Source organism: Lutjanus erythropterus, chromosome 2 (assembly GCF_056507025.1).
Source record: "Lutjanus erythropterus isolate fLutEry1 chromosome 2, fLutEry1.hap2, whole genome shotgun sequence".
NCBI classification, from domain to species: domain Eukaryota; kingdom Metazoa; phylum Chordata; class Actinopteri; order Lutjaniformes; family Lutjanidae; genus Lutjanus; species Lutjanus erythropterus.
The window spans coordinates 14,500,739-14,518,207 of record NC_139318.1 but is presented as its reverse complement, the minus strand read 5'-3'; the positions used below and the strand labels follow the sequence as shown (position 1 = coordinate 14,518,207).

The 17,469-nt window shown below is 40.0% G+C and overlaps 1 protein-coding gene across 1 annotated transcript in view; it reads right to left on the bottom strand.

The window, feature by feature from the left end:
• suclg2 (succinate-CoA ligase GDP-forming subunit beta) overlaps positions 1 to 17,469 on the bottom strand; it is a 126,299-nt gene that overhangs the window by 53,135 nt on the left and 55,695 nt on the right. The window contains exons 7-9 of the mRNA XM_084729271.1: positions 17,112 to 17,208; positions 11,231 to 11,392; positions 9,804 to 9,946 (exon numbers count right to left, since the gene is read on the bottom strand). Of these exons, the coding sequence (XP_084585397.1) occupies positions 9,804 to 9,946; positions 11,231 to 11,392; positions 17,112 to 17,208 (402 nt within the window). The remainder of the gene's footprint in view (positions 1 to 9,803; positions 9,947 to 11,230; positions 11,393 to 17,111; positions 17,209 to 17,469) is intronic.

Here is a 17,469-nt window from a genome sequence, read left to right as displayed (position 1 = left end):
CATGAAGCCCAGACTTGAATCCCACTGAAAATCTGTGGGGTGAACTGAAGACCAAGGTCCATGTCAGAAGACCATCAAATCTGGAGGAGCTTGAGAGATTCACCAAAGAAGAATGAGCTGGGATTCCTCAGGAGACGTGTCTGAGACTCTTTGATAAATACAACAAACAACTGCAGGCTGTTAACCAGCAAAAAGGATACACAACTGACTATTAGCATCAGGGGGCTAATAATTTTGACCCTGGTAGTTTTTGGTTTTTGTGAAATAATTTTGTTTCTGTGTGAAAAGTAAAATAATGTAAGCATCCAAAATGAAACTAGGATGTTTGGAAAAGCTGTGTTAAAAAATTCTTGCTCTGTTTGTTGGGAAATACTAAAAATAAATAAATAAATTTCCATAGGAGGGCTAATAATTTCGGCCTCATGTGTACATGTACAACTGGTTACCTGACTGAATCCCAAGGTGATGCATGTATTTCAGTAATGTATTTCATTTTTTCAGAGTAAAAACTTAATTTACACCATCATAAATACACTTTTCTGATTCATTTTGATCTATCACAATCAGCACGTGTGTCACCATTAACTAACCTGTAATGTATTTGACACAGACACACATGGATGCTTTTACAGTGCTTGTTGTCATCAAAAGTGCAGTGTGGACATTGTCAAGAAAGGACTGTGACATGGCTGCTCTCATCCATCCCCTAAACACTAGTTTTGTTGGCTTGTTTCTTTATAATGATTAATAATAATTTCAGATTATGTATGTTCATTCAGTCTCCAGGACTGCTTTTTTACTTGAAAAAGAAAAAACATAAACCAATGAGACCAGACTGTACACGCTCACTCAATGGATGGACTATCTTTCTACGGTTGCCATGGGGCTGGGCAATTAGATCAATATATTAGCTATCAGCCATTGGCCAAGTCACTTGCAGTCTGTTTTTTTTGGGGAGGTGATTTTTGTCATTTTACTTTGCTAATTTAATAGCTGGCACTAGGTGACAGGCGCTGCTCATCTACACACTCAGCACCACAGTGCACACCCACTGAGTCAGAGGATGAGTGAGATGAAAACAGCATGTAGAGCCAGAGTGTTTTTTTCACATCTAATGCGGTTAATTAAGGATATATTTCAATCAAACCAGAGTTGGTGATTGGAAAGACTGACAAAGATGGTTTCAGTAAGTTTTCTTTTGTTTCTGACTGTGAGTTTTACAGAGCTGACAAGACAATTATAGCTTGTTTTAGTTTGGTAAAAGAGAGAAACTTGAATTCAGAGGGTGATCAGCTGTATTCTTCTGTTTCACCATGAAAACAGTTATTAAAATATTTCCTTTCTTGACATTTTGTGTGCTCATTTTGTTTATTTTGTTGCAGATCACACACATCTCCCAGCTGTAATGCCATTTCAACACATAATGTTACGCCGTAACTTTACAGACACGTTACAAAAGACAATATTTTATCTAACCTCAGCTGATAAGTGTGAACTACAAACACAAGCATTTTTTTGATGATCACATCAGTCTAATCCTTCTGCCTTTTCATGTTAAACCATAGTTGTCTTAATTTTTTTTTGACTGGCAGTGGCAGCTCTTATGTGACGAAACATCAATTTTGAGTCATGACTACTTCGATTCTGGCACCAACAACACAGCAAGATGACATTTTCACTTGGTTATGTGACCTACTATACGTGATTTGTGTTTGCCTCCAGCTTTTTCTTTGTTTTGCCTCCAGCTATACCACCGTGACGTAATCATGACGTCTGCACTAAAAGGGTCTATAGGGCCCCATTCTTTCTTTTCCATGTAGCCTGTAGACAAGATGGTGCACCTCTCACAATGCATTTCTCTGGCTCACCTGGCTTGGACTGAAGCCACTGCGCTTTCTGTGACTTCATACATGTTGAAGCACATTAGACATGGACTCAGACATCTCCATATGGGGATGAGAGAAGCAGTGCCTGGGCTTCTGCTGGATTTAGCTAGCAGGCATGAAACTGAGGGGGAGCTCCTCACATTGACTTTAACAGGATTTAGCTAGATGAAAGGCTACAGGGAAGAAAGGAGAGATACAAAGAAGCAGAGAGAGTCTGAGAGAAAGAACACGAAGAAATGGAAAAAAGAGGAAGGAACCACAAGAGACTGACAGGAAGACACACTGGGGCACCGCTATAAATGTCCAGGTATGTATCACCGGGGAAGTAGTGCTAAATAACACCAATAAAGACACTTTTTTTTTTTTTTACAGAAAACAGAAGTCTGTGTTGGAAAGGTAGTGGTAGTGATGTGTCCCCCTGTAGAGAGTCAGGCTCAGCAGTGTCACAGCAACAAGGAGGAAAGTGGCTAAAGAGAGACCACAGGTGAGTTAAAGCAGAGTCACTGAGCTGGAAAGAAGGAAAATAGTATGGAGTTTTGCTCGAGGGCAATGGGGGCTGAAGCACTGGGGGGCATGCACAATAATCCCACACAAACAGGAGGAGGTGAAAATGCAGAAGGAACACTAAACATCACACACACACACACGCACAGGTGAGCCCGAGCATTCCAAATTGAGATCACACACACGCCAGTGGGAGCTGAGGAGATGTTTCATGATCAACAGCGCGATTATGCAACAGCATTAACACATGCATATGAACACACCTCCGTATTTACCCAGGAGGTAGGTCGCCCAGCTGAACTAATTCTAATGTGCCAATCTGTGCCTGTTTTCACCTCCGAGCGGAGCCTCCTCACTTTGCATGCCTGCTTTGCCTTAAACAACGCAGCAGCGCGGCAGACTGCTACAGCATGCAACAAGCCTACAGGTAACAACCGAGGAAGCAAACACACAGATGTACATGCAAACGTTTACACAGAATTACATACTGTGCTGTATGTATGCACGCAGAGTAGGGTTGTCACAATATGCCAGTTTATGATTATCAAACTAATAACATCATTAGAAAATGCTAAATGGTTGCACAGTTGCTACTTGACTTTTGAACTAGCTTTATTTATATTTGCCCATTATTTCTGACGGTATGTTTTTATTCTTCTTCCATCTCATTTTACTTTTTGCACTCGCAGACACACAGAAGTACTGAGCGAGAGGCAGAACACTGACAACTCACAACAGCAGAAATGTGACTGGCTCTCTGCCAGCGTCAGTAGAACAAAACGATACTCTGGGAGGGAAAGACTTTATCTACCCTCAAGAATAATTCAGTCACTGTATATGGAGTCAGATCAGTCTCAGTATTAATGAATGCACACAGAAGGATTCACAAATGTATTTTGGGATTTGTATATAAATGACTGAATCTATCCGTATGTGACTGAAGCACAAAAAGCCACCTGATTGGTTACAGACAACTGATCTCTTTCATTTCTTCCCTGTTAAAAGGGTTTTTTGGAGGAGTTTTCTTCACCTGAATCAACGGTGTAAGGACAGAGAGTGTCGCACACTGAACAGAATGTAAAGTCCCCTGAGGAAAACTGTGATTTTGGGTTAAATAAATTTATCTAAATATGTTGTGTATTAAAAGTGATGGTACTTATATATGTTTCTACTACATTCATTTAAAACAACAAATATTTTGTGTGCATCAGGAATTTGTGAACCTTTTTTATATGTGGATTTGTTTTACATTTGTATACAACAATAACTACTTTGCATCCATTGAAAAACATTTATGTGGAAAGAGGACATATTTTAAATATAAATCCCGACAAACAGGACAATCTAAATTTATCAACATTCAAACAAATGCAAAAATGCACCCAAGTTAAAAATGAATAAATAAAAAGAATATAATAATAGGAACAAAAGTTGCAATAGTTAAAAACAGACTAGTGTACAAAACAAAGCAATACAACAGTTGAACACCACAAGCGTACAAAATTTGATAGCACGTACAGGTACAGTCACCTCACAGGTGGGTAAAAAACATGAGTGCTGACATTTTTGCTTCTCAGTAAGCTTTTCTTAGAGTTACACTTAAATAAATCATATGACGGGGACTCTGATTGATTGTGGTACTGAATTCCACTGATGTGATTTTCTTAAGGATATGATAGACGGTCTAAATGCAGGGATTGTGCAGTCCCCCCCTAACTGAACCTCTAGTAGCTCTGTGTCTGTAGTAGTTTGAAGTTGAAGATATTAATGAATGCCTTGAGTGTGCATTCATTAATATTGAGACTGATCTGACTCTATAAATGTAGTCGGAATACTTTGGTTCCAATAAAACAAATTTTCTTGATTGTGAATAAAAACACAAAGCTGACAGCCAGCTGAAACAGCCAACTAACACTTGAGCTCAATATGGAAAAATCAAGCTGCAGCTCTATTACTGTGGTTTATACCAGTGGTGCTCAACCTGGGGGTTGCGAGATAATTTCTGGGAGTCACTAGGCGTTTGTGGAGAGTGAAAAAAAATAACACTTTGTGGTAAGCAGCATGGAGTGAGAGCCAGGTAGCAACTTTTTACATTACATCACCTGAGGTCACTTTCATGCGTTATAAGGTCATTCCTTGGACAGTCTCGGGCAGACGGGGTGAGGGTTTATGATTTTTATGGAGCATTGAGAACTACTGGTGTTTCAAAACACATGCTTGCAAAGTGAACATTAGTGATGGAGTTAGTGTGACATTTTCCATGCTGCTCACACACACAAAAGCCAGCAGGGTTGCTCACACATACATGAATACACTGTCTCCCCATTTCCAATCTCCCCAGTACGCTAACCACCAAACTACTGCAAATTTAACCTGTGTGATGGTACTGTATCTGTATATAAATATGTTTATGCAATTGTACCAAAGACGGGTGCTTTTGAATTAGGAACAGCACAATTAATTTTGAATATTACTCTAATGATGTGATCTAATATTTTTTGCTATGATAATTAAAAGTTTGATATAGTAGCGGCCCTTAGACAGACATGCACCAACAACAAGGGTGTGCTTTAGAGAAATGTCATCATTTACTCTAGTCCATAAAAATTACTGAAAATTGCCTTAAGCCCTGAGAACAAAATGGATGTCGAGTTGGACAAAACATCCATCTGCCACTTTCTTTACAGCACAGGCACAAGGCAATAACGAGGTTATTTGGCTGTCGGTATTTGCTGCCTGCCTCTGCTCCGTGCCTACAGGTGATGTGAGGGAAACCTCAATAAATTCAGCCATTCTGTCAACAAACTGTTCTATACGTGGATATGAAGAAAGTGGAGCTATTTATTTTAGCATGAAAAATAAATATGTCCCCGCTTAAAAAGCCGGGGGCTGAAATTCAAACAAAGCTGAATGGTCTACTACACCCAGCTGAGCTACATAACATCTCACATATTTAAACACACACACTGGGCTACACATTGCTTTATGATTTTTTTTTTTTTTTTTTATCCCAATCATTTCATTTTGACTTTTTTTTCCCCTGCATGTTGGTCCCACTTCGCATTCAGTATCCCCATTTCATCTGTTTTCTCTTCCCTTTTTCTTTCAGAGAATAATAATAATGTTTAAGGTAATGAATGCTGTAAGGGTAGATACTGAAGAAGTGAGCAAACAAGCTATTCAGTGCCAGCAGTGCACTCACATCACTTCCACTCCTCTCTGCACAATGAGCCTGAGACATCAAAGCAGAGACTGAGAGGGAAAAAGACGGAGGGAGGGAGACAAAAGCGTAAAAAAGCGTCTGAGGAAGAAAGACTAAAAGAAAAGAGAGACAACAAAATACCTGTTTTTGTGGAAATGTATGGCGTCATTACAGCAGGATGCTTCCCGCTATACTGCCTACCTGGCCGCTGTCTACACTTCGGTTTTCCACAGCATATAAACCGGTCTAATCTTCCCCGTCAAGAGACACCGTGGTCTCTAATAAAAAGCACATCATTATGTATGCAGCAGAACATTAATGGCCTCTGCCTACAGCCTTTACTTGTGGTAATACCAGTAGAAATAAGCATCCTCATAACATATGCTGTTGTTGTTTCTTTTTTTTTTCTTAAGACGGAACAATAATGATGTGAATTGCAAGTAAAGCAGTCCGTCTGGGACTTCAAACAGTGGAACAACTGTCAACAAAGGGTTGCCTATTTGAAGGCCACAACCACCAATTGCCTTGATATTTAAAGGCAAATAAGCAGAAGAGAGCTCTCTTCACAACTTATTGACACATGGAATCAATAATTTTGCCTTGTCATATCCACCTAGCCAAGGGCGTGATTTTAATTTTGACTTCTGCTCATATTTTTGAGTTTGGGAGTGGTAATTTGTGGAGAAAAGATGAAAAAAAAATACTAAATGCAAATGAGCAGTTCTGTCTCTCTCGCTCTTATTGTGAAATGATTAACATTCCCTCCACAGATCAGAGCAGGTTTCTCAGCTCCCCTGGTTGAAATGCTAATGGTGCTTCCAACCCAGTTTAATGTCAATCCTATTCTACTTTTTTCCCCTGTTAGGGAGGAGCTCCCTGTCTCTATTTCCATACACAGCAGCAGGAGGGACAGACAGCAGGCTTACTCCCCCATCTGGATCTTGGGGAATCAGCCCAAGACAGAAAGAGAAGGAAGAACAGGAGGAGGGTGGAGGAGGATCCTCTTGTCCATGCTGGAGTGTTTTTTGGGGGGGAAGGAGTGCAATAAATACAGAATTTGAAACCTGATTCTGCCTCTGCACAGCTCCACTTAAAAAAAAAAAAAGTTCAATAATAATAAATGATGGCCCCCGACCAGGAGAGAGTGACAAGTCATTGTAGTTTTCTCTCTCCCCTATTGATCGCATTTCTGTTTTATCCACCATATTCATTTTTACTTCCCCCCACAGACCACTGGGTTGAATTCACATGAGACCAAATAGAATCTACACACAGTGGAAATCTGAGCGAGGCAATGTATCACCTGCTGGGGCGTTAAGGTTGGTAGGTTTTTAACATTCAACTATAAAAGGTGTGCAACACTGATCTGTTTACTGCTGTGCGATAAATATGAGGCAGAACTCTTTAAAAATGGCCCTCTCCACTAAAACTGAGTCATATGAAAAATTCTGCAACTGAGTGTTAGGGGTAGATGAGTTCTGTAGGGGTGTAATATTGATAGAATATCTATTTTTAGAGTGAATCACAACATCTCTTTATTCACAGCTTCTCCGTTGTTTCAGCATGTTAAAATTAAGTCAGCTAATAATATTCTGGTGAGGTTAGAAAAGTAGACATGTTAAAGGAGAAACCTTTAATACATTAACTGTATGAAATCATAAAATGACTATGAGATGATGATATGATTAAGGAAACATGCTAAGTTGAAGTACTCTCTACAACAACAATGCTACAGCCAGCCAGCACGTTCTCCTTTGAAATTTCCATTCCGGTCCAGAATGTAACTTTGTCTGCCAATTTCATGTTAACTGGTCTTCAAATTAATGCCAAATGTCAGCAAAGGAACTAATGTCTGTTTAAGAGTTGTTATTATCATTAAAAATCTTTTAGAAAGAGTAGATGTTTATAACGGTAAATTGAGCAATGTGTTAATAGGGTCTGGCAGGCTGTAAACCAGGCAGTCAATGAACTAAAACTCCAGAGTGTGTATTTTTAAAGCAGTGGGCTTGACGGTGACAAACAATTAATCATCTAACAGTGTAGGACCCGCTGTAGCTTGTTATTGTCAAATTATAATGTTGCGCTCGTCTTGCACTCCTGCACCGTTCCTGCAGCCTGCCTGATGTTCCTCATGTCTGGGAAGGAGGGGGTGGGGGGAAGCAACGTCATTCAACCATAAATTGCATATTTAAATGGAATTAAACCTATTGAACACACACGTATTTTGACTGCAGTCCTCATTTGTGGATGCACAATTGTTATATATCGCTCCTTTTAAATTAAGGAATAGTGTGAGATGCAAACTCTCTACTAGATTAGTTATACTGGAAAGCTGTGGTTGAATTTGGCAACTCCCACATGTGTAGATACATTTTAAAACTAGTGTAAAACACATTTTTAAAAGCATTTCCTGTCATGTCAAACATACATGTGCAAATAAAGGTTTTAATAAAGGGGCAGAAGACTGAATGGGTATCAAATGCTATTCTGTATTCAATACAGCCAAGCCTTGCCAGAAATTCTAACACAGAGGCAACCAGAGATCAGTCCACGAATGTGGGAGTGACAGCAGCGGGGGAATTAGCGGTGTGATGACTGTCAACACACAATCAGCACTGCGGTATCGTTACAAGGCTCATGTTGTTTAGTTTGGAGTTATTAGCTTTCTGAACATAGAGCTGGATCACTTGTAAAACACCCCAAGCTGCCACTCATCCTGAGCTGCAAGACTTCCAGAGGCACGCTTGGAGTTAAATTTGTATGTGCGCAGTCACTTTTGAGTTGCTATGCATTCATATGTGTGGATGCAGGTTAGATTACGAGTCTTTAAAGAGTTATATATAGGATTACATAATGTAAAACATATTAAAAAAATTAAAATTAACAGAATGTGAAGAAATATTGACATGATTCTGAAGATATCTAGCCCTGGCTCATCCACATCAAGAGGCAGTAGTGAGTCACTGTATCACTGCATCTAGTCTGAAGATGAGAGGATGAAGAAGCTGCACCGCCCTGAAGGGCAAGAAACCACATTTGACGGCAAAAACAGAAATAGAAATAAAATAAAAGTTTAAGGGAAAATTTGGCACTTTTGATGTGGTCGTCTTGGCAGTGTTGATGGTAAATGTAGTCAAATGAAGTGATGAGTTCCTCAGTTTGCGCTACAGTGACCAAGGAAGCTCTGTTCTCCTGCTCACAGAGCTGTGCCCACAGTGCATACATGTACCAGGATGCATTGCACTAAAGCCTCTGACTCCCACACCCATCTATCACCGCCCTAGCTCATAGCTATTATTTTGTTGGCCAAAACATAGCATTGGCTGACATTAGCACAGCCACTGGCTACCCAAAGGTGGATACTAGAAATCCAAGCTGAAATAGACTGTAATTCATCCTTAACTCCAATGACATCATTGTGACATCACTAGATGCAGGAAGCAGGTGCAGCTAGATGCAGCAGGAGAACTCAATTCAGTTTTGGCCAATACAGAACACAATGAAAAATCTATTGCTTCAATTCAAAACATTTATCATCAACACTAACTGGACATCCACATGAAAAGTGCCAAATCTTCCCTACTGCTTTGTGCTGCTGGAGACAGTTCTTAGCAAATACAGGAATGAAGACTAATGCTGAACTTAAAATGCTTCCTCTAGCTGGTGAGCAAACAGCCGTTAAGGATAATGTTGGCTATTAGCAATAGCTTTTAAAGTAGCTAACACACATTACTGACAATATATTTGCCAAGTTAGCTGTTTGCTGAGTGAAAGAAAGACTGATCATTTGCTTGTTTCTTACGATAGGTGTGGACACCTCAACTTTGTGGTGATATGCTGCTCCCAATTTGTTTGGATTATGAATCCGACAGGTGGCTAATTTTTACATATAGCTACTTTAATAGCTGAGTCTTATTGCAGAGTGCAGAGAAGCGATTTATCATGCCACTGCAACTGAAAATGATGGCATATAATCACACAGCCTCCCAGACTGTTTCCCTTAGTGAAACATGGACATATGCCAAGGTCCCGAGTCTAATGAGCGCTGTTGTCTCAGTGACAAAGCACTAACCAGATAGAAGGGACTTTATGAATGTGCTATGAGAAGAGACATGACTGCAATATCAAATACAATTCAACAGGTGGTGAAACAGCTTTTTTTTTTTTTTTAACAATCAAGCTTTGCGAGAAAAAAAGTTTTTTGTTCTTACCTTAGGGTCAGCAGTGAGCAGCTTAAAGGCCTCGTACACCTGCCTCTCTTTGACACCTCCACCCAGATCCAGGAAGTTAGCTGGCTTTCCTCCATGAAGATCAATGATGTCGCATGTGGCCATGGCCAAACCAGCTCCATTCACTGTAAACATTGACATTGTCAGCAAAAATGTATGCTGAAATTTACAGGATAACTAATAAACAGACAAGTTTAGCAAAATGCTTTTTAAGAGTGTACCCATTTCATATGTCCAGTGAGTGTTTATGGTACTGTAGTTTAATAATGACCCAAAGTACAATGTATTAAATGCATTAATTATGCATAATAAAGGTAAAGTAATGAAGGTTGAAGGTTTGAATCCAGAAATTGAAACAAAAGGCCCTGCGGGGAAAGTATGACGCAAGCAGCCATGAATTAATTAAAATATCTTTACAGCCGCTGGAGGAAAGATGACATTTACTGTAAGAACACCCACAAAGGAATCCAGCAGTGAATTATCAACCAAAGAAGAGCAAATAGTTAAAAAAATTTCACACTTAAGAAGTGAATCGGCTGGAAATCTTCTAATCAGGAACATTCAATGCTTCAAGTCGAGCAACACACAGAAAATTTGATTATGACTCAACTCTCGACTTCAGAGAAAAGAGCGTTGATTAAAAGAGGTACTGCTACGCTTTTTTTTTTTTTCTTTTTGAGGCCTGTGTCATCATTTAGCCAACTGCCAACCCGGCTACCCTGCTGAGTTGTGCGGGAGCCAAGTGCACAAAAATGTCTTACCTCATTTGGTTTAGCCAAGCTGAACTTGTGTCCTGGCAAGCTCCCTGACCGAGGTCTCAATAAAAGGGAAATTCGCTTTAACAGCTGTCACTTTGGTGGCTTACAGAGCTCTCAAGGAAGCTGCAGGGCCTTAAAAGCTGTTGTTACTTTAAGAGAGGCTGGGAGCTGGGGATGCAGAATGGGAGTGTGTGTGTGTGTGTGCGTGTGTGTGTGTGTGTGTAGGGGGGTAGTGCTAACAGACATCTAATGTGTTTATGAGGCTACGGGGTAAGACGCGCGAGCACCTGTTAGTGCTGCTGTACACTGTAAAAGCTTTGATTTATGACAAGAGAGAAGGCCTTTAATGAGAATGCTAACAATCTGGCTCACTGGAGACTTTCTGGGCGGATTATAGCTAATTAGAACGCATTGGTTACGGCAGCATTCCTTCTGGAGTCCTCAGAAAGCTGCTTGTAATGTGGACTGGAGGAGAGCCCAGGCTGCCTTTACTTTGACTAAGTTTTAACTGTGTCCGAGCTTTTCACTCATGTGACTTAAGAGACACATTAAAGCCTTGCGCCAGGAGGGGGTCGCCTGTGGGAGAATGCATTTAATGGCTGGTGTGTGTGCATGAATGAGCTCTGTTACAGAGTTTTTTCTCTACATTACCAAAGCAGGCGATGTTTCCGTCCAGTCCGATATATTTGAGGTCCCACTTGGCCGCCTCCATCTCTGTGGGGTCACTCTCAGTCATGTCGTCCAAGGCGAACACGGCTTTCTGACGGAACTCGGCGTTGTCGTCAAAGTTGATCTTAGCATCAAAGCAAACCACTGGAGGGATGGCGAGATGACAAAGGCAGAGTGAAGAATAAAGACAGCAGCAGAGGATGCATTAACGGAGCGAGAGGAGGAGATGGCAGGCGAGGGAAAAGGGAAGAGAAGGAGGACTTCAGACATAAAAAGCCAACTAATTATCATTTCTAAAACCTGAAATTAATGAACTGAGTGGTGTCCCCTCGGCCTTCTGGTCTTAATTATTTCAGAGGTTGCCTCACTAAGGGATGGGTTTTTGACACCGCCTCTAAGGGATAGACCATTATAGTAAATGGACATTTCCTTTACACTTCAAAGAGAACGCATTTCAAAGAAGCCACACTCACCAACGCACTACCTGGAAAAATAGCAGGCAGAAAGTGTAATAAATTAGTCGATAAGCTTTCTGTATATACAACACTTGAAGTGACTGACAGTTAAAGAAATAGTTTGACATTTTGGGGAAATATGCTTATTTACTTCCTTGCTGACACTTAGATTCAATTCAGTACAATACGCACATACATCAAAAGCACATATAACATATAAACAAACAAATCATGATGCCAGCCAGCTAACGTGGAATAGAATCTATAAATATTACTAAAACTATAAAATATAAATTTGCTGAAGCATGATAAAAAGATCATATAAAACATACAACAATAATGGCAATGGTTAAAAACCTCTGAAACATTCAGTAAACAGATTGTGGAGGGAATGAAGGATTTATAATAGCAGACAGTTTAATCTTGATGATGAGAAGATTGGTACCAGTGTTAGCTTAGCTTAGCATAGAGGTTAGAAAGAGCGGGGAATAAAACTCAAGCTCTGTTCAAAGGCAAGAAAATCAGTCTGCCAGCATGTTTAAAGCTGACTAACAAACCAATAAAATCTTGTTTGTTTAATCCGTGCCAAAGCTTATATGTAAAACCAGCACACTGCAGTTTGTTGGAGGTTGTGTCGGACTATTTCTTGGATGGGTGCAGTGAGTTTTTATCTTGTCATTGCTGTGAGGTGACAAGGCAACCAGCGGAGATGCAAGGAAACTCACTGTGTACCCCTTGTAAAGCTGAAACGCCCCCCCCCCCCCAATCTTTTACCCCTTTTCCATACACAAGTGCTGGCCTGGATTGACTCATTTTGACTCGTCCCTGCACAGCAGGGATTTTATCTCCATTAGAACAGAGATTACACATTTGAAAGTGTGTCTTCATCTGAAGATGAGCAGTTTCAAAACATTTCCTATAAATTCTTCATCCACTATTTTGTTATTTAAAAGCAGCAAAATCAGGAAATGTTAGGTTTTCATCAGCAGTAATGTAACAGGACACCCATCCTGAAAGCGAACATAAAACAGTAAAACAAAGCAGATACCTGAAAGTATAAACAGCGACACAGCAGAGAAACTAAACTTCAAACATCAGAGAAACAGTTAGAAGCTACTGAGAGCTAAACACACAGAGACTTAAAACACGCCTTTCTCTCTGCTGTACTGCATGGACTTGAGTTGAGTCACACACTTGTTTGAGGGGGAGGGAGGAGGTTGACCATGGTGGATGAGATGACACCGCACTTGGAGGTGGCTCAGGCACGCTTTGGCCCCACTCCAGAGATGGTCAATTTCAGGTGCGATTCGACACAGCTCAGCAAGTAATAAGATGCAGTGGAAATGATTCATCACACAAATATGAGAGTGGTATCAATCTTTTCACCTAACTATTTGCAAGAAAGCCAATAAGCTTATTTCCCCAAGTGTCAGACTATTCATTTAAAGAAATTAAATTCCAGGTAGTTATTAGCAAGCTGGGTTTGGTTTTTAATTTCTCTTTCAGACATCAACAATCTGCTCAGTTTAATAAACAGTGTTGAAGGAAGGCACGTTTAAAAGTTCAAGTCTAGATTGAGAGTAATTATAAGAAACCGTGGACTTACATCATCAACTATGTAAGTGCCTACCAATACATACAAAATTACAAATATAACAATTATGGTTTTAAGAAGAACTGTAGTCACCTCTAAAAAAAGCATCAGTATCAGCTTTTTGAATGAAAGGCACATTGTAGCTAAACAGACAAACAGATAAACCCACGTGTAATAGTAAGAAAAGGTAACAGTATATGGAAACATGGGAATTGGCTTTGGGAGTGACATACAGACAAGTAGAAACATAAACATAACACGTACATTGACACAATACATGAGGCAGGCAGACTCTCCTGAGACTGGGGAGAAGACACACTGTGTCCTCCAGGTAAAGAAGTACTCCCACCACAAAATTCCTTTTGTTTTTGTTTTGACACATCTATTACTGCAGTCCATCTACAAAACGAATTGAGCTATTACCAAATGAGACAAAAAAAAAAAAGAAAGAAAAAAAAACCCACACAAAAACACAAATTTTCCACCCTTGAGAAATTTTCCCTTCTAACACACGTCTGTTGAACGCCTGCCGGAAAATAGCTGCGCTCCCCTGTGACATGTGAACAAATCGAACCAAAAAATGAGTTGATTTTAATGTGAAGCCTGCCTACAAAGCCTGCCTCAATCACAGCCGCTGCTTCTTCCTGCTGGTAGAAAAGGAAACTCGTACCTCACAGTGAAAATGCATTGTTTGAAAGGAGTCATTTTATTCATTAATATTCATAGGAAATCATGAAACAACACACTCCTCTTGTCAATCTTTGATAAAGCATACTTTGAACAAGAATCTGTTTTTGAGGAGACAAAATAACATCAAAGAAGTGATGCATCTTCAACGCGTTGTAATATGTCTCGATAGGACAAATCACAGTCAATCTGTGTGCAGCGCTGCAGACAAGACAATCATTCTTACTTCTTCGGGAGAAAAAAACTAAGTTCAACAAAAGTAGCATCACAGCAGGCAGAATATGCATCATGTCTGCGTATAACACCTTTCCCCACTGAGTGATTAGCACTTGAAATGTCGACATGTTAACCTCCACTTGTGTCATAATGAGAGAATTCAGGGACTGAAATTTACCATCTCTCTGTATTTTTTTTTTTTTTTTAATTCAAGTATTTTCATATATCAGGGAGGACTTGAGATGGAGCAAGGTGAACACATGAAAAGACTACAGAAACTGGACTGAGGCAGGCTTTGAGCCTGTTAACTGAGTCTGGACCCACAGCTGTTGTAAATAATGATCCAAACCTTCGTGCAAACTATCACATATTACAAGCCTGGAATCAGCTACATGTGGCGGAAACTCCCCTAAAAAGACAGCACATGCTGTTAGGGATCAGTTCTTCCAGCTGTTCTTGGATACAGTTTTAAAAAGCAGGTCATGAAAGCTGTACTCAGAGTTACATTAAATACTGTTAAAGACCTTTCTAAAGACCAGTAATCAAATAGATGTGCATTTCATACAATTTCAATGGTTTCAGCTGACAAGTGATAAGAAAAGGGGCAATTCTGTCATTGTTTTTCAGGCAATTTAAACCACTATTAATCTAAAATTAGAACCACTATTTTACACAGCCTGTACAGCATAACAATGAGCTGAGGGCCTTAATTTAGACTTCAGTCTCACTGTGACAATTTATATTTGAAGCACTAACAGTTGACTGACGATACAGACATTATTTTTTGCTCGACTGCACAATAGATTTATCCTGAATCTAATTACTAAAAGTTAATTAATTTCAAAAGACTGAACCTGGAATATCATAGGCTCCACTACTGTAAAGGCAGTGAATTGAGGATTATAATTTTCTACCTTTTAATTTATTTTCTATTCAAAAGTCATTTTTACAGAGAGATCCCATCATACTGGTACAGGGGAGACCCGTCATTACCGGGGCTTTGCTTTTTTACACTGAACCGAAAAACGGCAGCACTGCACCGCCCCAGTGTGTGATTTTAGATGGCACATTGTCAAGAGCAAAAGAGGCGAGACATGAAACACGACAGCTTCAGTGTCTGATGTGACAGCCGCACCAGCTCTGTTACTACCTCCACTGGTGGGTCAGAGGTGGAACAACAATGCCCCCCATCTGGTCTTTGTACCTTTTTTAAGTGAGGCTGAATAACGGTGCAACATTCCCACCTTACACAGAAAGTGTAAAAGGGGCTAAAGATACTAAATTTTTCTCTCCTAACTAGTGTTGTTAAAAATCTAGATATATCAATAAATACATTAAAATAGAAATATGTAAATACACTAATACTAAAATACTGAATATTTTTTTTGCAGTATGGATACTCTGGTACCAGCTGCACTGTACTCGCTTCTCTCAAACAGCAAGTTGACACACACCATTGCAGCCACTCACAGTGTTGTCTTCTTCTCATTGCTTGTCTCATTTGCTATATCCTTTATTATGTTACAGTAATCTTTTAATAAAAATCCCCCCGCCTCTTTTATTCAGACAGAATGCCGCCACTCTTTGATCTGGTCGGGCCAATCGCAACTGTTTATTTAATATGGGGTGGATAAGATGACTGACAGAGGAGCATCATTGGTCCCATGTTGTGTTGCTATCCAACTGCGTCAAGGCAGCAGGTCCGTCCAGCACAATGCCTCAGGCTTTCGAAATTCAGATCAAACTGTCAAACTAGGCAGTGTTGATCAAATGTGGATCAAGATTCTGTTACTGCATTGCCTATTTCTTGCCTTTTCAGACACATATTTTAGTGTACTGTATAACTGGAACACAAGGAAGGTTGTAAGCAGGCAGCTGTCATAATGCACCCTGCTTGAAAAGGGACCAATCACACAGTCTGTCCAATTGCATCCTGATGTATTATGGCCTGCATGTATACATAATGCCCCATGGAAATCAAAAATGAACTGAGATTCCAGACAAATTCACAGTGGCAAATTAGTTTAGGTGATGGCAGGCTAAAGTATTCCTGGGTATATGTATAAATGTATTTGTTGTTCAGTGCATTAAGTAGAAAGTATAGATTTTCACTGAAAACCTAGGACACAACAGAAGCTATCTTATCTAAAACAGCTCACTTTCCAACAGCTACATGTAACAAATATGTGCAAAAGTTTAAGAATGGAGGTTAAGGATTAAGCTGGCTTAGGTTTTTATAAACTACCTAAACTGAAGTTTTGCTGTCAAAAAAAATGAGAAACTCAATACTCCTACCAAAACCATTTAGATGGATAAATAGTGCTACAAGTAGGAGGAAAATATGTTTATAGTATTTGATTTGGGGGTGAGCTGTCTCTTTAAGCATTGAGCTTGATGGTTTTTTTTTAATCTGATATTCATACAGTATCCCTGAGTGGTTACATGGGGGATGTGTCTGTAGCTGCTGCTGTAATTCCTCACTCATTGTAGTTCCTCATTAATAGTTGATGATAGAGTGTACGCCTTTAGTTAATCATCAACAACTAGGAATCATCAACAAACATCAACATGCCATGAATATGGAAAGCTCAGCTCCCTGAAGCCATTTGGATTTTGATCTAGACAAAGTCATGCTGACAAGAAACTGACGTCAATGTGTTGCAATTACACTTCCATTCTTTCTTTCTTAAATGCATTCAGACCCGAGGAGATAAGTGTGCCTGGATCCTGCACGCCCTGATTAAAAGGTGGCTGCTTGCTCATGCAAAGACGCAGAAGTCTCCATTTAAGTGTTGAAATATTACAGATGTTTAACATGATGTAAGGACACATGAAACACATTCAAAGACAGGGGCCAAGTCAACACGCACGCACACAGAGACAACCGTATTTTTTTTATGATACAACGTACCTTGTCCTTCGGGAGTCTCACCGAGAGGATTGACTTCGACTTGAGTGGCGTCGACTTTCAGGAACAGATCATAGAGCCTCTTAATCTGATCTGCTGCCTGCAAGGTCCACAGAGAACAGTAATTACCTGATGGTTCAGCTCTGAGCAGCCGGCCCCACCAAGGCCACTCAGCCTCCCACACGGGCTACATAAAACATGGCAAATCACCTTCAACATCATGCTGTCTGAGTTTGTTTTGCATGAATGTGTATCTGTCTCTGTGCTCAAGGGGAAAAATATGTTTCACTTTTGTTTTTTTAAAGGCGTGACAACTGGCAAATGGATTACAACACATAGTCGCACACTTTGATCTAATAGA